A 15294-nucleotide genomic window follows, 5' to 3' on the forward strand; every position below is an offset into this window, starting at 1 on the left:
AAGGAAGGAAGGAAGAAAGGAAAGAAAGCTCTACAACAACAACAAAAAAGCAAGTACAAGAGGAGTAGACCATGGGAAATAAGCAAACTCATGGCTGAAATCAACCAAACATTAAACAAGAGGAAGCATACAAAGAATCAACAAAACCAGGAGCTGGTTCTTTGAGAAAATCAACAAGACAGATAATTCCTTAACAAGACTAAGCAGAGGGCACAGAGACAGTATCCAAATTAATAAAATCAGAAAAGAAAAGGGAGACATAACAAGGAACTATATCTTAAAATAACTATTCTGTTCATTGAATATTAACAATTGAAAATATTAAAATCATTTTCTACAAAAATAAATCAATAGAAAATGAAAATAAAACTGACTGCTCTTCCAAAGTTAAATTCCCAGCAACCACATGGTGGCTCACACCNCCTACAATAGAATCGATGCCCTCTTCTCATGTGTCTGAAGACAACTACAGTGTACTAATATACATAAAGCAAATAAATGATTATAGAAAATATTTTTAAAAAATCAGTACATTTGTAATTCAACACACACAAAGCCAATGTCAAAATTTGTTCATTTACTGTTTTTTCTCTTTTATAACTCATATTTTCAACACATCATTAAAAATTTCTCCGTTTAGGCTCTGAAGCCCACCTGGGAACGCAGGTGGTAGCTTGTGGAGAGTGATGTGCAGACTCAGCTCCCAAGTGGCCTGCCAACCTGCTGGTGTCCCTTGGTCCCTGAGATCGTTGAGCACTGGCCCTGGGGGAGGAGGTCTTAGGCAATGGGGTACAGAGAGGGAGGGCAGCCAGGTAGTGGGAGCATCCTGGCTCTGTTACACGGATCTGTCTGTCCAGCTGCTGCCCTCAGCTGCTGCCCGCTCCTATGGGGTCGTCTGCAAGGGGCTGCTGCTCATATTCTTTGACCTGGCTTGGCCGCTGTGCATCAACTTTCCCTACCTCTACATCATGGTGTCCATGATGTTCAACGTGGCCTGCAGGTTCATATGGAGATCCACTGAAGTCCATCCTTGACTGATAGGCCTCACCCCACTCACTGCATCAGAGGGCACAAAGCATGACGGCTGGGACAGGGACCCTGAGTGTTTGCCTGGCCAGTGTAAAGCAGTCACAAGGAGATGACCCGGAGAAACAGCATGTGGTATTAAGAAAAGAAGTCAGGAGAGGAACCCCAGCCCCTCAGTTGAGCCTTCTTGGACAGACCAGCCTGTAGTAGATAGCCATGGAAAGTCACGGGCCATGGAGGCAGGCAGCATCCTCAGAAATGAAGCATGGTCAGAGCAAAGCCAACCTCTTCACAGTGGCTTCAAGTATTTCCGTCACTGAAGGGATCAATGGGGAGAATTTCAGCTCCAGCAGCCTCCCTAGGCAAGGCTGTGGCTCTGTCTTCTGCTCCTTCAGAAGAACAACTAGCCGGGGTGTCCCATGGCATCGGGGATGCACTAGGAAGTGACTGGCCAGGAATAGAGTCCAGAGCCACAGACAACCGTGAACAGTACCTCAAAGGAGAGTCCTGGGTGTCAGGACAGCCAGGCCATCCAAAAGTAAGGGAAGTGGGACCCCTAAGTGCTGTCCCCAAGGGCTAGGCATCGGTTCATAACAGTCTCACCGATACTCTGAGCTGTGCCAGTTGCCATATGCTTACCCCTATTATGAAGCTCTCCCAGAAGACAAGACAAGATGTATGTCCCTTGACCTATTCAATCCCGTGCTTTCAGAGGAAGCAGTAGAAGATGAGAAAATTCTTTCAAGTACTTCAGGTGGTCTGCACATAGTCGTGGGGTCACTGGCTCTGCAGTCTTCCAGATTAGCAAGTCTCTGATGCCATAGTTAAGGTTCAAGCAGAACAAATAATAGCAGATTAATTTTAAAGGTTGTCTTACAGTTTCTTTTGCATTAAGTTTGGCATATGCTGCAGCCGCTCAGTTCTTGCTGTTTTCTGTGAACCAGGCACTCGCTGGTTGATGCAGAAGAACACTTTCAAGCATGTTTTCAATCTTTTCGGAATGACTCTCAGAACTGGGAAAACCTCTCCCCCAGGGAAAATGATTGATCTATCCCATATATGATCAGACAGGAACAATTTAGCACAGGGGTCTAAATCATGGAGACCCATCCTCAAGGGCTAGCATCGAGATGCAGCCTGCCTCAGCTCACCTCTGGCCATCTGATGGAAGTGGAGGCCTGTAGGCTATGCCCTCCACTTCTTGTCAGCCTTGCTTCAGTCATGAAGAGCCTTGCTTGCCATTTCTGCATTGTACTGACTCAGTGACCTGAAGCTAGAGGTCACTTCTGACATGCCCCTCTCCTTCCCCGAGTTGCAGTTTTTGATGGAGGCACTTTGGAGAAGTTGCAATATTACATTTAGCATAATTTTAAATTACAGAAGAGTTTGAGACTTTTCTGCCGACAGAACACAGATGGCAAGTGAAGAATTTTCCTTTATCCTGGCCCAGGACTTGTGATTTCTTTTACATTAAGATTTTTTTTTTCTCCAAAATAACTCTCCCATTGTGGCTTCTTGATAACTTTAATAAAGGAAATTTAAAGAGAGCGGACATTTTAAAGCCTCCCTACCCCAGACAGTGTTAAAAAGAATCATGGGGGAGTTGGCGGGACCTGACTGTACATGTCATTCATATTGTGTCCTAAATTACTATGCCATGGGCTATTTTAGTGTTTTGGGAAAATAATAAAATCTGCTCTTTAGCATAATAAAAAAATTCTCCTTTTTATTTACATGGCAGTAGTCATGATGTGCTTACTTTAGGTGTGGGTCATTTATACTATTCCCATGGCCCTGATGAAGGCAGACTTTAATGACAGTTGAAATAGCAATCTATAAAAAGAGCAGAATATCTTTTAGCTTTTTTTGGGGGGGAGGGGGTGGGTGATGGGCAAGGGGCAGTCATGTTTGGTTCTAAAGTATGATCCTTGCTTATCTTGCTTCTACTTTCTGATCAACCAGTGTCACTTACAGGCTCCTTCATCTTTCATGTGCCTCCAATTAAACCAGTCAATGTTTGGTTACCACCACAAGTTCTGTGCTACTATTGACCCAGTACACCTTGCAAGCAGGAAACTTTATAGGCTGAAGGTTCCAATCCTGGGTTGTTTCCCCTCCCCTTCAGTTCTTCCTGACTTTCCCAACCTACCATGATCCCAAGATCCACTCCTTGACAACCCCCTTCAAAAAAATAGCAGGGCAGCCTCTTGTGGATATCAATTGAACAAGAAATAACATATGACAACAAAAAAAGCCCACATTTTCATTTCAAACTAGGCAAGGTATTTAACTAGGAGAAAAAGCATGAGACGATTAGACAAAAGAGTTACATGCATACACACAATTTCTCTGCTGTATGATTCTTTTCATGCAAAAAGAGACTCTGATATGCAAAGTCTTAATCAAGTTGACTACATTCATAAGAGTTCATTGCAATCTAGGTTTTTAATGCCCTTGAAGACCAAATGTGCAAAGGCTTTATCACGTTGTTTACATCCATAGAAATTCTGTCAAGTATGTGTTCTTTTGTTACTCTGAAGATTACTGTGACATGCAAAGGCTTTATCACATTGGTTATATGCATAAGGTTTCTCTCCAGTATGTGTTCTTTTATGCTGTTGAAGATAACTGTGGCATGAAAAGATTTTACCACATTGGTTACATTCATAGGGCTTCTCCCCAGTATGTGTTCTTTTATGCCTTTGAAGAGTACTCTGATATGCAAAGGCTTTACCACAATGGTTACATCCATAGTGTTTCTCTCCAGTATGTGTCCTTTCATGGCTTTGTAGATGGCAGTGACGAGCAAAGGCTTTACCACAGTGGTTACATTCATAAGGCTTCTCTCCAGTATGTGATTTTTTATGTATATGGAGAAGGCTGTGGTATGCAAAGGCTTTACCACATTGGTTACATGCATAGGGTTTCTCTCCAGTATGTGTTCTTTTATGCCTTTGAAGATAACTGTGACATGAAAAGGCTTTACCACATTGGTTACATTCATAGGGCTTCTCCCCAGTATGTGTTCTTTTATGCCTTTGAAGATCACCGTGATATGCAAAGGCTTTACCACATTGGATACACTCAAAGGGCTTCTCTCCAGTATGTGTCCTTTCATGGATTTGAAGATGGCAGTGACGAGCAAAGGCTTTACCACAGTGGTTACATTCATAGGGCTTCTCCCCAGTATGTGTTCTTTTATGCCTTTGAAGAGTACTGTGATATGAAAAGGCTTTGAAACAGTGGTTACATTCATAGGGTTTCTCTCCTGTATGTGTCTTTTCATGGCTTTGTAGATGGCAGTGACGAGCAAAGGCTTTACCACAGTGGTTACATTCATAAGGCTTTTCTCCCGTATGTGTCCTTTCATGGCTTTGAAGATGGCTGTGATATGTAAAGGCTTTACCACAGTGGTTACATTCATAGGGCTTCTCTCCAGTATGTGATGTTTTATGTGTTTGGAGATGGCTGTGGTATTCAAAGGCTTTACCACATTGGCTACACTCAAAGGGCTTCTCTCTACTATGTGTTTTTTTATGCTTTTGAAGATAACTGTGACATGAAAAGGCTTTACCACATTGGTTACATTTATAAGGCTTCTCTCTAGTATCTGTTCTTTTATGGCTTTGCAGATGGCTGTTGCATGCACAGGCTTTACCGTGTTTGTTACAGTCACAGGGTTTATCCCCTGTCTGTGTTCTTCTACACATTTGAACACCAGTATAAGGTACAAAGGCTCCAGTAAGCATTCCTTTGTATATCTGAGCATGATTGTGACTTGAAAGCACTTCATTACATTGCACACTTTCATAGGTTTTCTCTCCAGTGTGAGTTCTGTCTTCCGTTTGCAGATGCCTATGACATACAAAATCGTTAGCATTTTGCATATGTTCAGAAATTTTCTGAACATTATAAATTCTTTTATGCCTATAGATGCAATTGTCACTTTTGAAAGGTTTACCCATGTATTATAGTAATGAACCTTTTTATATGTATGAATTAATGTATAGTATTTTCTAAATGGAAATAGAAATCAGAAATAATAAGGATTCATCAATTTGTTTATATTCATGGTGTTTTATTTCATTATGGGTTCCATTAAATACTTAAAGATAATGGTGATTGTAAAATCATTTATATCATGGCTCACATTCATGGCAATCATTTCTTATATGGGCTTTTTCACATATGTAACAAAATCTCCACGCACTCAGAGTTTTATAACAATGACTGCATTCATAAATTTTCCTGTAGATTAAGCCATATTATATTTGGACAGTGAACCAGTAAAAAACAGAAAATTTCTACATTACTAATACACCTAAGAATCTTTTGTAGTGCGATTTTGTTGATTTACTCCGAATGATTGGAAAATCAATTAACTGTAAAATGATATCTAGTTCAATAAATATACTCTAAGTGGCGATTACAAGATATTTTCTAAATGTCCTTGGACAAAAAGATACTCAGTGTTTCTGTTAATATGTTTAGTAAATGGGTCCTGAAACTTTATATAAGATAGAGATAGATAGACAGATAGATATGTGCCTTATAATATACCTATGAAAGGTACAAGAACAAATAAAATGGAAAAACATTACATTTACAAATTTTGAATTTTTATTCTCCGGAGACATGTGAGGTATTTCTATTAAGTTTCTATTCAACTTTCTCAAGCCTCATAAACGTCCACTATCACTAGACTTAAGCACCTTTCTACAACTACATGAGTTCCATATGTGTTACTGTGAACTATTTGTTTATGAGAACTTTCTGGATATAAACATATCATATGATCAAAGTGTATACTTTTTTGCAATATCTAAGAAGTATAAGACTAAACCGAGTGGCAAGTCTGCATTTTAGTGCCAATGGGGCTGTGCTTGAAATAGTTCTATCTGTTAAGGCAGTATTGGACATTGAAGAATGCCCTGCCAACTGAAATAGAGTACATGACATAGGGGTAAATGCATTTGTGAGAATTTAATACTCAGTATCTTCAAAGTTATGCTTATTTACATACACTGTTGCCTCGAACTAAAATTTCAAGAACACATGCACATGAAGATTTCTTCTGAGGNACATTTGGATCAGCATGTAAATAAAAATTACCTTCTACTTCTTCTAGAAGTTTGAGACTTTTCTTCATTACTGTGGTCTTCCCAATAAGAGTCTAAAACATAGTACCAGAAAATGTATGATGTATTATTGGAATTGAGGCAAAGTTTANNGTACTATCTTCAGTGAACCTTAGAACCATGTCTGACTCATTCACCTCATTCTTCCTTCTCAATGTAAATTATAGAAGAGCATCAACAACAAAAGAAGCAAGCAAAAAGACAAACAGACATTCAAACCAAAGGAAACAGTTTCCCTCTAACTTATAAAGGAAAACCACATGAACAGTCTTACCTATAGCTCTGAGGTTCCTGTAGGTCTCCAGCATCACATCCTTGTAGAGACTCTTCTGGGAAGGATCCAGCAAAGCCCATTCTTTCCGAGTAAAGTTCACATGCACATCCTCATATGTCACTGCATTCTAGAACATCCCATACATGTTCATAATAGAAAGCATGGTGCTCACTTATTGGACATATATTTCATTAACAATGTATTCAAATTATTCACCATTTCCCTCCATCCTAACACAGAAGTTATAATGTAATCTCAATGTCATTTCACACAGAAACTGAATAATGAGGTTCCAATCTTGCATTTCCTCACCTTTTGAAAGAGACATGCATTTGCAAGAAGAGTACAAATTAAGAGATATGAAGAGACAAGTAAACAGATCAACAACACTAAGTAGACACCATAGATTCTGTATGAATATTACAAACTACAAAAAGCAAGGAACTCTCAATTCTGAACACCTATGCTCCAAATACAAGGGCAACCATTTTCATAATACAAACTTTACTAGAGCTCAAAGTGCACATTGCACCTCACACAATAATAGTTGGAGACTTCAACACCCCACTCTCAGCAATGGACAGATCACGGAAACAGAAACTAAACAGAGACACAGTGAAAATAACAGAAGTTATGAAACAAACATTTCATCCTAAAGGCAAAGAATATACCATCGTCTCAGCACCTCACAGTACCTTCTCCAAAACTGACCATATAATCGGTCACAAAACAGGCTCAACAGATACAAGAAGACTGAAATCATCCCATGCACCCTATCAGATCATAACTGATGATGGTTAAATACCAACAAAAGTAAAGGAAAGCACACATGCACATGGAAGCTTAACAACACTCTACTCAATGATAACTTTGTCAAGGAAGAAATAAAGAAAAAAATTAAAGGCTTTTGAGAATTTAATGAACATGAAGACACATCATACCAAAACTGATGGGAAACAATGAAAGCAGTGCTAAGAGGAAAATTCATAGCTCTAAGTGCCTCCATAAAGAAACTGGAGAGAGCTTATACCAGCAGCTTGACAGCACACCAGAAAGTTCTAGAACAAAAAGAAGCAAATGCACCCAAGAGGCGTAGCCTGCAGGAAATAATCAAACTCAGTTCTGAAATCAACCAAACAGAACAAAAACAACTATATAAGGAATCAACCAAACCAGGAGCTGGTTCTTTGAGAAAATCAACAAGATAGATAAAGTGTTAGTCAAATTAACCAGAGGGCATAGACAGTATCCAAATTAATAAAATAAAAAATAAAAAATAAACATAGCAACAAAATATACCTTAAAATAACTATTCTGTTTGTTGAGTATTAACAGTTGAAAACATTAAAATCATTCTTACAAACAACATAAAAGTATCATTGATAATATTTCTCACTGTGCTTGAAATTACCATTTTCTTAATGTTTAACTTCAATGAGTTTTTCCTATTCTGATATATATATATATATATATTTTGGTTTTACGAGACAGGGTTTCTCTGTGTAGCCCTGGCTGTCCTGTAACTCACTCTGTAGACCAGGCTGGTTTTGAACTCAGAGATCCGCCTGCCTCTGCCTCTCGAGTGCTGTGATTAAAGGCATGTGCCACCACTCCAGGCGAAATTTTCAAAATATACTAACTGATAAAATAATTTCTGTCCTAGAAACACTGATAATCTTTTGTAAGTAAACTGAGTGTTCCATAGTATACACCAATATATAATGCATTTTAACTACTCACCCACTTGTCAGGAGGAATCATATAAGGGCTTTTGAAAATATTTTTAATGATTCATTTTTAATATTTTATGCTCTTTTACTATGGTTAATTCCCACAAAATATTATATATGTTTTGAAACAATGTAGTATTCAATATTAGATTTAGGATCCTCAGTTATGAATAATATTAAACATTCATTAATTATATGTTTAGCGTATGAAAGGATATAAACATAAAAGTTAAATTTTTACATATTATTTATCAAAATTCTAAATATCATTAATATGTTTGATTAACAAAAAAGAAAAATACATGAATCCAATGATATTTTAGAAAGAGTAAAGAAAATGTTAAAATCATGTTCTACAAAAAAATTAACAAAGATAGATGATTTACAGTAAGTATATTTTATAAGTATATTTTAAAGTTTTCTTTATATAATTTCATAGGCTGTCAAAAAATAGAAGCAGTAAACTATTGGTAAAATGCCCATTTTTGCTTTGGGAATCCTATCTATACATGGGAATGGAGGATCTTTCCATAATTTTAAGTCTTCACTTTCTTTCTTCAAGATTTGAAGTTCTTTTCATACAGATCCCTCAAGTGCTTGGATAGAGTTATACTAAGATATATTATATAATTCGTGGTTACTAGAAAGGGTGTTATTTCCCTTATTATATTCTTGGTCTAATTATCATTTGAATAAAGGAGAGCTATTGATTTATTTGAGTTAATTTTGTATCTAGCTACTTGGCTGAAGGCGTATATCAATCCCAGGAAATCTCTGGTAGAATCTTGGGGGGTCATTTATGTATAGTATCTTATCATCAACAAAGAGCGATACTTTGGCTTCTTCGTTTCCAATTTGTATCCCCTTCATCTCCTTGAGTTGTTTTATTGCTCTGTTTAGGATTTTGATATTTATCCCTAATTTCTCTAAACCTTTTACATTAAGGGATGCTAGATTATGTCAAAGGTTTTTACAGTGCTTTAGGCGATAAGCAAGACAATTCGGAGATTCCATTTTATACCAGCCAGAATGGGTAAGTTCAAAAGCTCAAGATATAGCACATGCTGGCAAGGATGTGGAGAACCTGGACCACCTGCTCATTGTCGGTGGGGATGCATGCTTAGAAAACCCCTGTGAAAATCAATTTGCCACTTTCTCAGAAAACTGAGAAGAGTACTACCTCAAAACCCAGCAATACCACTCCTTGGTACCCATATGATGCTCCAACATTCTACAAAGACCCTTGCTGAACTATGTTCACAGAAACTTTAATCATAAGAGCAAGAAAAATGAATCAACCTAGATGTCCCTTAACTAAAGAATGGAAAAAAGTAATGTACATCTACACAATGGAGTACTATTCAGTGATGGAAAAGACAGATATCATGAGATTTGCTACCAAATGTAGGAAACTTGAGAATAGCATTGTTATCAAGGGAATACAGTATCAAATTGACTTTCGTGGTATGTACTCATTTATATGTAAATATTAGCCAAAAAAATACAGTTACCAAGTTATACCACACAGAACCAAAAGTTAGTAAGCAAGAAAACAGGCCGAAATGAGGAAGATCTTTGAATCACATTCAGAAGGGGAATATAATAGTCATAAAAGCCAGATGGAGGGATGGACATCAGACTGGCAGAGCATGGAAATGGAACAGTCTGTACAGGATCAGTTTTGGGGAAGGACAGGAGAAATGACTAGATGGCCAAGAATATGATTAGAAATCTGCAGCTGAGTCGGGCGTAGTGGCACAGGCCTTTAATCCCAACACTTGGGAGGCAGAGTCAGTTGGATTTCTGAGTTTGAGGCCAGCCTGGTCTACAAAGTGAGCTCCAGGACAGCCAGGGCTATACAAAGAAACCCTGTCTCAAAAAAGCAAAACAAAACAAAACAAAAAAGAAATCTGCAACTGATGAAGGTGAGGAGGTGGCTGGGCATCTCCAGAAATAGACAGAGACCTGGTGTAACACAAACTCTCAAGAATCAATGGGGATAGCCAGGCTTGGTAGAACATGCCTTTAATCACAGCACTCCGGAAGCAGAGGCAGGCAGATTTCTGAGTTTGAGGCCAGCCTTATCTGCAAAGTGAGTTCCAGGACAGCCAGGGCTATACAGAGAAACCCTGTCTCGGAAAACAAACAAAACAAACAAACTAACTAACTAAAGAATCAATGGGGATGACCTCAACTGTGACTCACTACAATGGGGATATTGATCATGCAGAGGACACTTCCTGGTGCCAGGCAGGAACCCCAGTGAAGCATTAGAGACACCAACCAAGCCACAAAAAATTTCAACCCAAAATTTACCCTGTGTAAAATAAATGTGTGCATGGGGAATGGAGGAGTGTCTGAGGGCATAGCCTAACAATTACNAGCACAAATTGAGACCCATCCCATGGGTAAGCACCAGTCCCGAACACTATTAATAGTACTCTGNTATGCTTACAGTCAGGAGTATGCTGTCCTCTGAGTGGCTCCACCCTGGGGCTGGCTCATAAAGATACAGATACCCACAGCCAAACAGTAGATGGAGCTTGGGGATTCTACTGGAAGAATAGGAGCCAGTATTACAGTCTTCCCAGGACACAGGAACTCTATAGGAAGACCAACTGAGTCAAATAACTTTTATTGTTCTCAGAGTCTGAACCCTCAACTAAAAAACATACATGGGCTGGATCTAGGCTTCCATGCTCATTTGTCGGAGATGTGCAGCTTTGCCATCATGTGGGTCCTAAACAACTGAAACTGGGGATATGCAAACAGATGTTGCCTATATATAGGATTGGTTCTTGTAGCCAAACTGCCTTNTCTGACCTCAGTGCAATAGAAAGTGTGTATCCTTTCAGTGACTAGTTGCCAGAGATGCAGGATAACCAAAGGGTTATCTCCACCAGTGAGAGGAGAATGGGATGAGNGCATGGGGGAAGAATTATAAGAGGGGGTGACAGGAGGGGGCAACAAGCATGAGGTAAATTGAATGACTTAAAAAGATAAAATTCAAGTAAAGAAAGAAAAAACATAATGAGCACGCTGGTTAGAATGGCTCAGGCATTTAATCCCAGCATTAGGTAGACAAAAAAATAGCATATTTTATGGAGTTGGATGTTAGCCTGGTCTATGTGATCAGTTCTCAGACAGCCAGATATATATATTAAGAACTTGTATGCCATGCAAAGTCAACCAAACAAACCACAAAGAACTCAGAGGTCATTATTAAAGGGCTTGAAAAGAATTATACATTCACCACACTGTCACTGGAGACAACCTGGATGTCAAGGAACTGAAGAATGCATTCAGAAAATGAGGCATATTAACACATTAGAATATTACAAAAATGGTAGTCATTTAAAAAGTGAGAGCATAAAATGTACAGGCAATTGAATGCAACTAGAGAAATCAGACTAAATGAGTTAATATAGGCAAAGAATGAAAAATATAGTAGGCATTCACTTATAACTGGATATTGGCTATTACCTAACAGATAATCAATGAAGACAGGAGCACAACATAGCTGTCCTCTGAGAGGTCCAATGAGCAGCTGATTGAGAGAGATGCAGATACTTCCACCCAACCACTGGACTGAAGTCAGGGAGCCTTGTAGTTGAATTAGGGAAAGGTTGTAAGAAGCTGAGGAGCAGAGCAAACCCATAGGGAGACTGGTAGTCTCCAATAACCCAGAACCCTGAGATCTCGCTGAGCTACCAACAAGGCAGCACACATGAGCTGCTCCATGGCCTCTGCCACATAGAGACCAGAGGACTGGGCTCAGTAAGGGAAGAGGCACCTAACCCCCCGAGACTTGAGGCCCAGGGAGTGTGGAGGACTGGCCAGAAGGAGGAGAGAGGAGAAATCTGTGGGAGAAGGAATAGGATGAGGAAATATAGGAGGTGGGCAGTGACTGGAATGCAAAAAATAAAATAATAATAATAATAAAGATAATCAACTAACAATCCAAAGGAGAAAAAAGTCAGTAGGCAAAAGGAAGAAGGAAAACTGCTACAACTGATAAGCAACTTCAGCAAAGTGGTTGAATATAAAATTAAATCAAATAAACTAGTAGCCTTACTCTACATAAAGGATAAATGGGCTGAGAAAGAAATTAGGGAAACAACAGCCTTCACAATCAAAACAAATATAGAAAATATCTTGGTGTGACTTTAACCAAGTCAGTGAGAGATCTGTATGTCAAGAACTTCAACTCTCTGAAGAATGAAATCAAAGAAGACCTCAGAAATTGGAAAGATCTCCGATGCTCATGGATCGACTGGATTAACATAGTAAAAACGTCTCTCTTACGAAAAGCAAGCTACAGATTCAATGCAAACACCACCAAAATTCCAACTCCATTCTTCACACAGATAGAAAGAGCAATTCTCACATTGATCTGTAATAACAAAAACAAACCCAGAATAGCAAAAACTACTGTCAACAATTAAAGAACGTCTGGGGGAATCATCATCTCTGAACACAAGCTGTAATACAGAGCAAGACGGGTACAAACTGCATGGTATTGGTACAGAGACAGACGGGTAGATCAAAGGAAAAGAATTGAACACCAAGAAATAAGCGCACAGGTCTATGGTCACCTGATCTTTGACAAAGACATCAAAACCATCCTGTGGATAAAGTACAGCATATTCAACAAATGGTGTTGCTTCAAATGTTGCTTGGCTTGGAGAAGAATGGGAATGGATTCATTCTTATCTCCTGGTACAAAGCTAAAGTCCAAGTGGATCAAGGACATTCAACCAGATGCACTGAAACTTATTGAGGAGAAAGTGGGCAAGAGCCTCGAACACATGGGCACATGGGAAACATTCCTGAACAAAACATCAATGGCTTATGCTCTAAAATCAAGAATAGACAAATGGGCTGGGCACTGGTGTTGCACGCCTTTCATCCCAGTTATTGAGAGGCAGAGGCAGGCATCTCTGAATTCGAGGCAAGTCTGGTCTATAGAGTGAGTTCCAGGAAAGCCAGAGCTATATAAAAACGAAAAAAACTAAAAGAAAAAAAAATAATAAAAAAAATAAAAAGTTAAGACTCCAGAGAAACAAATAACCCTATCTGTCCTGCGTGTGAGCTGTTTCCTAGAATATTGCCATTTAAGGAGAGATTGTAGTTTTGTAACTTCATGATGGGTGAGGTAAACTGTAGCTCATTTTCACCTGGTATGTATGAGACAACCCTGGGAGGAAAGCAGGAGACAGATGAAAGACCCGTGGAGCACTATTGTTACTGAACAGAGCTTCCTTAATGGGAAGGTTAAAAAACATACAAACAGCAGGAACAATAAAACAAACATTAAAGAACAAACCACAACCCACTACTGTTCCAGTAAAGATCAGGAGAACTGATAAAATGAAAGGATGCATGTAGAAGGTGGGTGTTCTAAATGGCTCAGAGGCTGTGGTTGAGTAGACTAAGAATTGGTGCCTAACAATGGAAAGCCGAAAAGACAACAGTGTTTAGTTTAAACTGCCCCAGGTGGCAGAAAATTTCACGTAATCTTCAAAAATAATAGAATTCCAAAGAAATATGCTCTAATGCCAAAAAAATTAAAACTCAAATTGACAGCCACTTTTTATATAACATTGACAATTATATATTTTAATTAAAATATATTAGATCAGTTTTCCCCTTGATCTTCACTAAGTCCCTTCCCCAAATTTCCTTAGGTAATTTGTTCCTTATTAAGAATCTGTGATTAAATCCTGTCATGGTGGCACATGCCTTTAGTCCCAGCACTCAGTACGCAGAGGCAGGTGGATTCTGACTTCGAGGCCGGCCTGGTCTACAAAGTGAGTTCCAGGACAGCCAGGGCTATACAGAGAAATACTGTCTCCAAAAAAAAAAAAAAAAAAAAAAAAAAAAAGATGTGATTAACTATTGCATATGCCAGAAAGATTGTGCTGAAGGGACCCTGTTACACCTGTCTCGTATGAGGCTATGCCAGTGCCTGGCAAATACAGAATTGGATGCTCTCAGTCATCTATAAGATGGAACACAGGGCCCCCAATGGGGAAGCTTGAGAAAGCACCCAAGGAGCTGAAGGGGTCTGCAACCCTATAGGTAGAACAACAATATGAACTAACCAGTATCCCCAGAGCTTGTATCTTTAGCTGCATAAATAGGAGAAGATGGCCTAGTTGGCCATCACTGGGAAGAGAGGCCCCTTGGTATTGCAAACTTTATATGCCCCAGAACAGGGGCATGCTAGGGCCAAGAAGCAGGAATGGGTGGGCAGGGGAGCAGTGTGGAAGGGGGTATAGGGAACTTTCAGGATACCATTTGAAATGTATATAAAGAAAATATCTAATAAAAAGCAAATAAATAAATAAACAAAAAAGAATGTGTGATTAAGTATACACAAATATATGAATAAAATTTTCTGACTACATTTTGTTTTGCCTGTATAATGACTTCAGGACTGGCCATGTTCCAATGCATAGTCAAATAGGGAGGTCATCATTCCCTAATGCCAATTCTTCCGATTGCTGGAGAATTTCACTCTTTAATGACCAACAGGGCATTGGGGGTAGATTTCTTTGCACCCACAGTTCACTAGAAAACCTAGGAATAGTAAACACCCATAGGACAGAACTCAATGAAAGAGATAGAAAAAAAATCTTCATTCACTTCAAAATGCTCAGATGTATTTTTTAAAGACCTCATGACCTCTGCTATTTGAAGACAGACATTACCTACCTTTAGCTGTAGAAGCAGACCTTAGCCAACTTCTGCAGAACAATTATCCCACACTCTTCCCTACACTGTTAACCATCCCTAGGGGAACTGTCCAATGTACTTTATGACCTCTGNCATCAGTCACAGACCACATTGAATTCTGGGTATTTTACATATAGAATCCAGTCTTGTGGTCACATTTACTTTCTAAAATGATTTCAATGCAATCAAAACTTAAAACATCTTGTACAACTAGAATTAGGCTGATTGGACTCTTTGTTTCCTGGAAATCTTCACCAAAATTGTATTGCATTTTAAATATGTAGGCAATGATTTGGCTGGCATTAGATTCCCCCATGTCTGCACCAGGTTGACAAAGTCACTGTGCGTGAGATTTTCATTCTCATCTCTTAGCATGGTTTGCTTCCCC

The 15294-nt window shown here is 39.0% G+C and overlaps 1 protein-coding gene and 1 pseudogene across 1 annotated transcript in view; one reads left to right on the forward strand and one right to left on the reverse strand.

The window, feature by feature from the left end:
- Positions 1 to 1077: 1077 nt before the first annotated feature.
- LOC110293827 lies at positions 1078 to 1850 on the forward strand (annotated as a pseudogene).
- A 1686-nt stretch (positions 1851 to 3536) lies between these two features.
- Positions 3537 to 15294, reverse strand: part of LOC110294909 (zinc finger protein 120-like) — a 21630-nt gene continuing 9872 nt past the window's right edge. The window contains exons 2-4 of the mRNA XM_029477794.1: positions 6439 to 6565; positions 6139 to 6199; positions 3537 to 4230 (exon numbers count right to left, since the gene is read on the reverse strand). Coding sequence (XP_029333654.1) covers positions 3537 to 4230; positions 6139 to 6199; positions 6439 to 6565 — 882 coding nt within the window. The remainder of the gene's footprint in view (positions 4231 to 6138; positions 6200 to 6438; positions 6566 to 15294) is intronic.

The sequence above is a fragment of the Mus caroli genome, chromosome 5, assembly GCF_900094665.2.
Source record: "Mus caroli chromosome 5, CAROLI_EIJ_v1.1, whole genome shotgun sequence".
In the NCBI taxonomy this organism is placed as follows: Eukaryota; Metazoa; Chordata; class Mammalia; order Rodentia; family Muridae; genus Mus; species Mus caroli.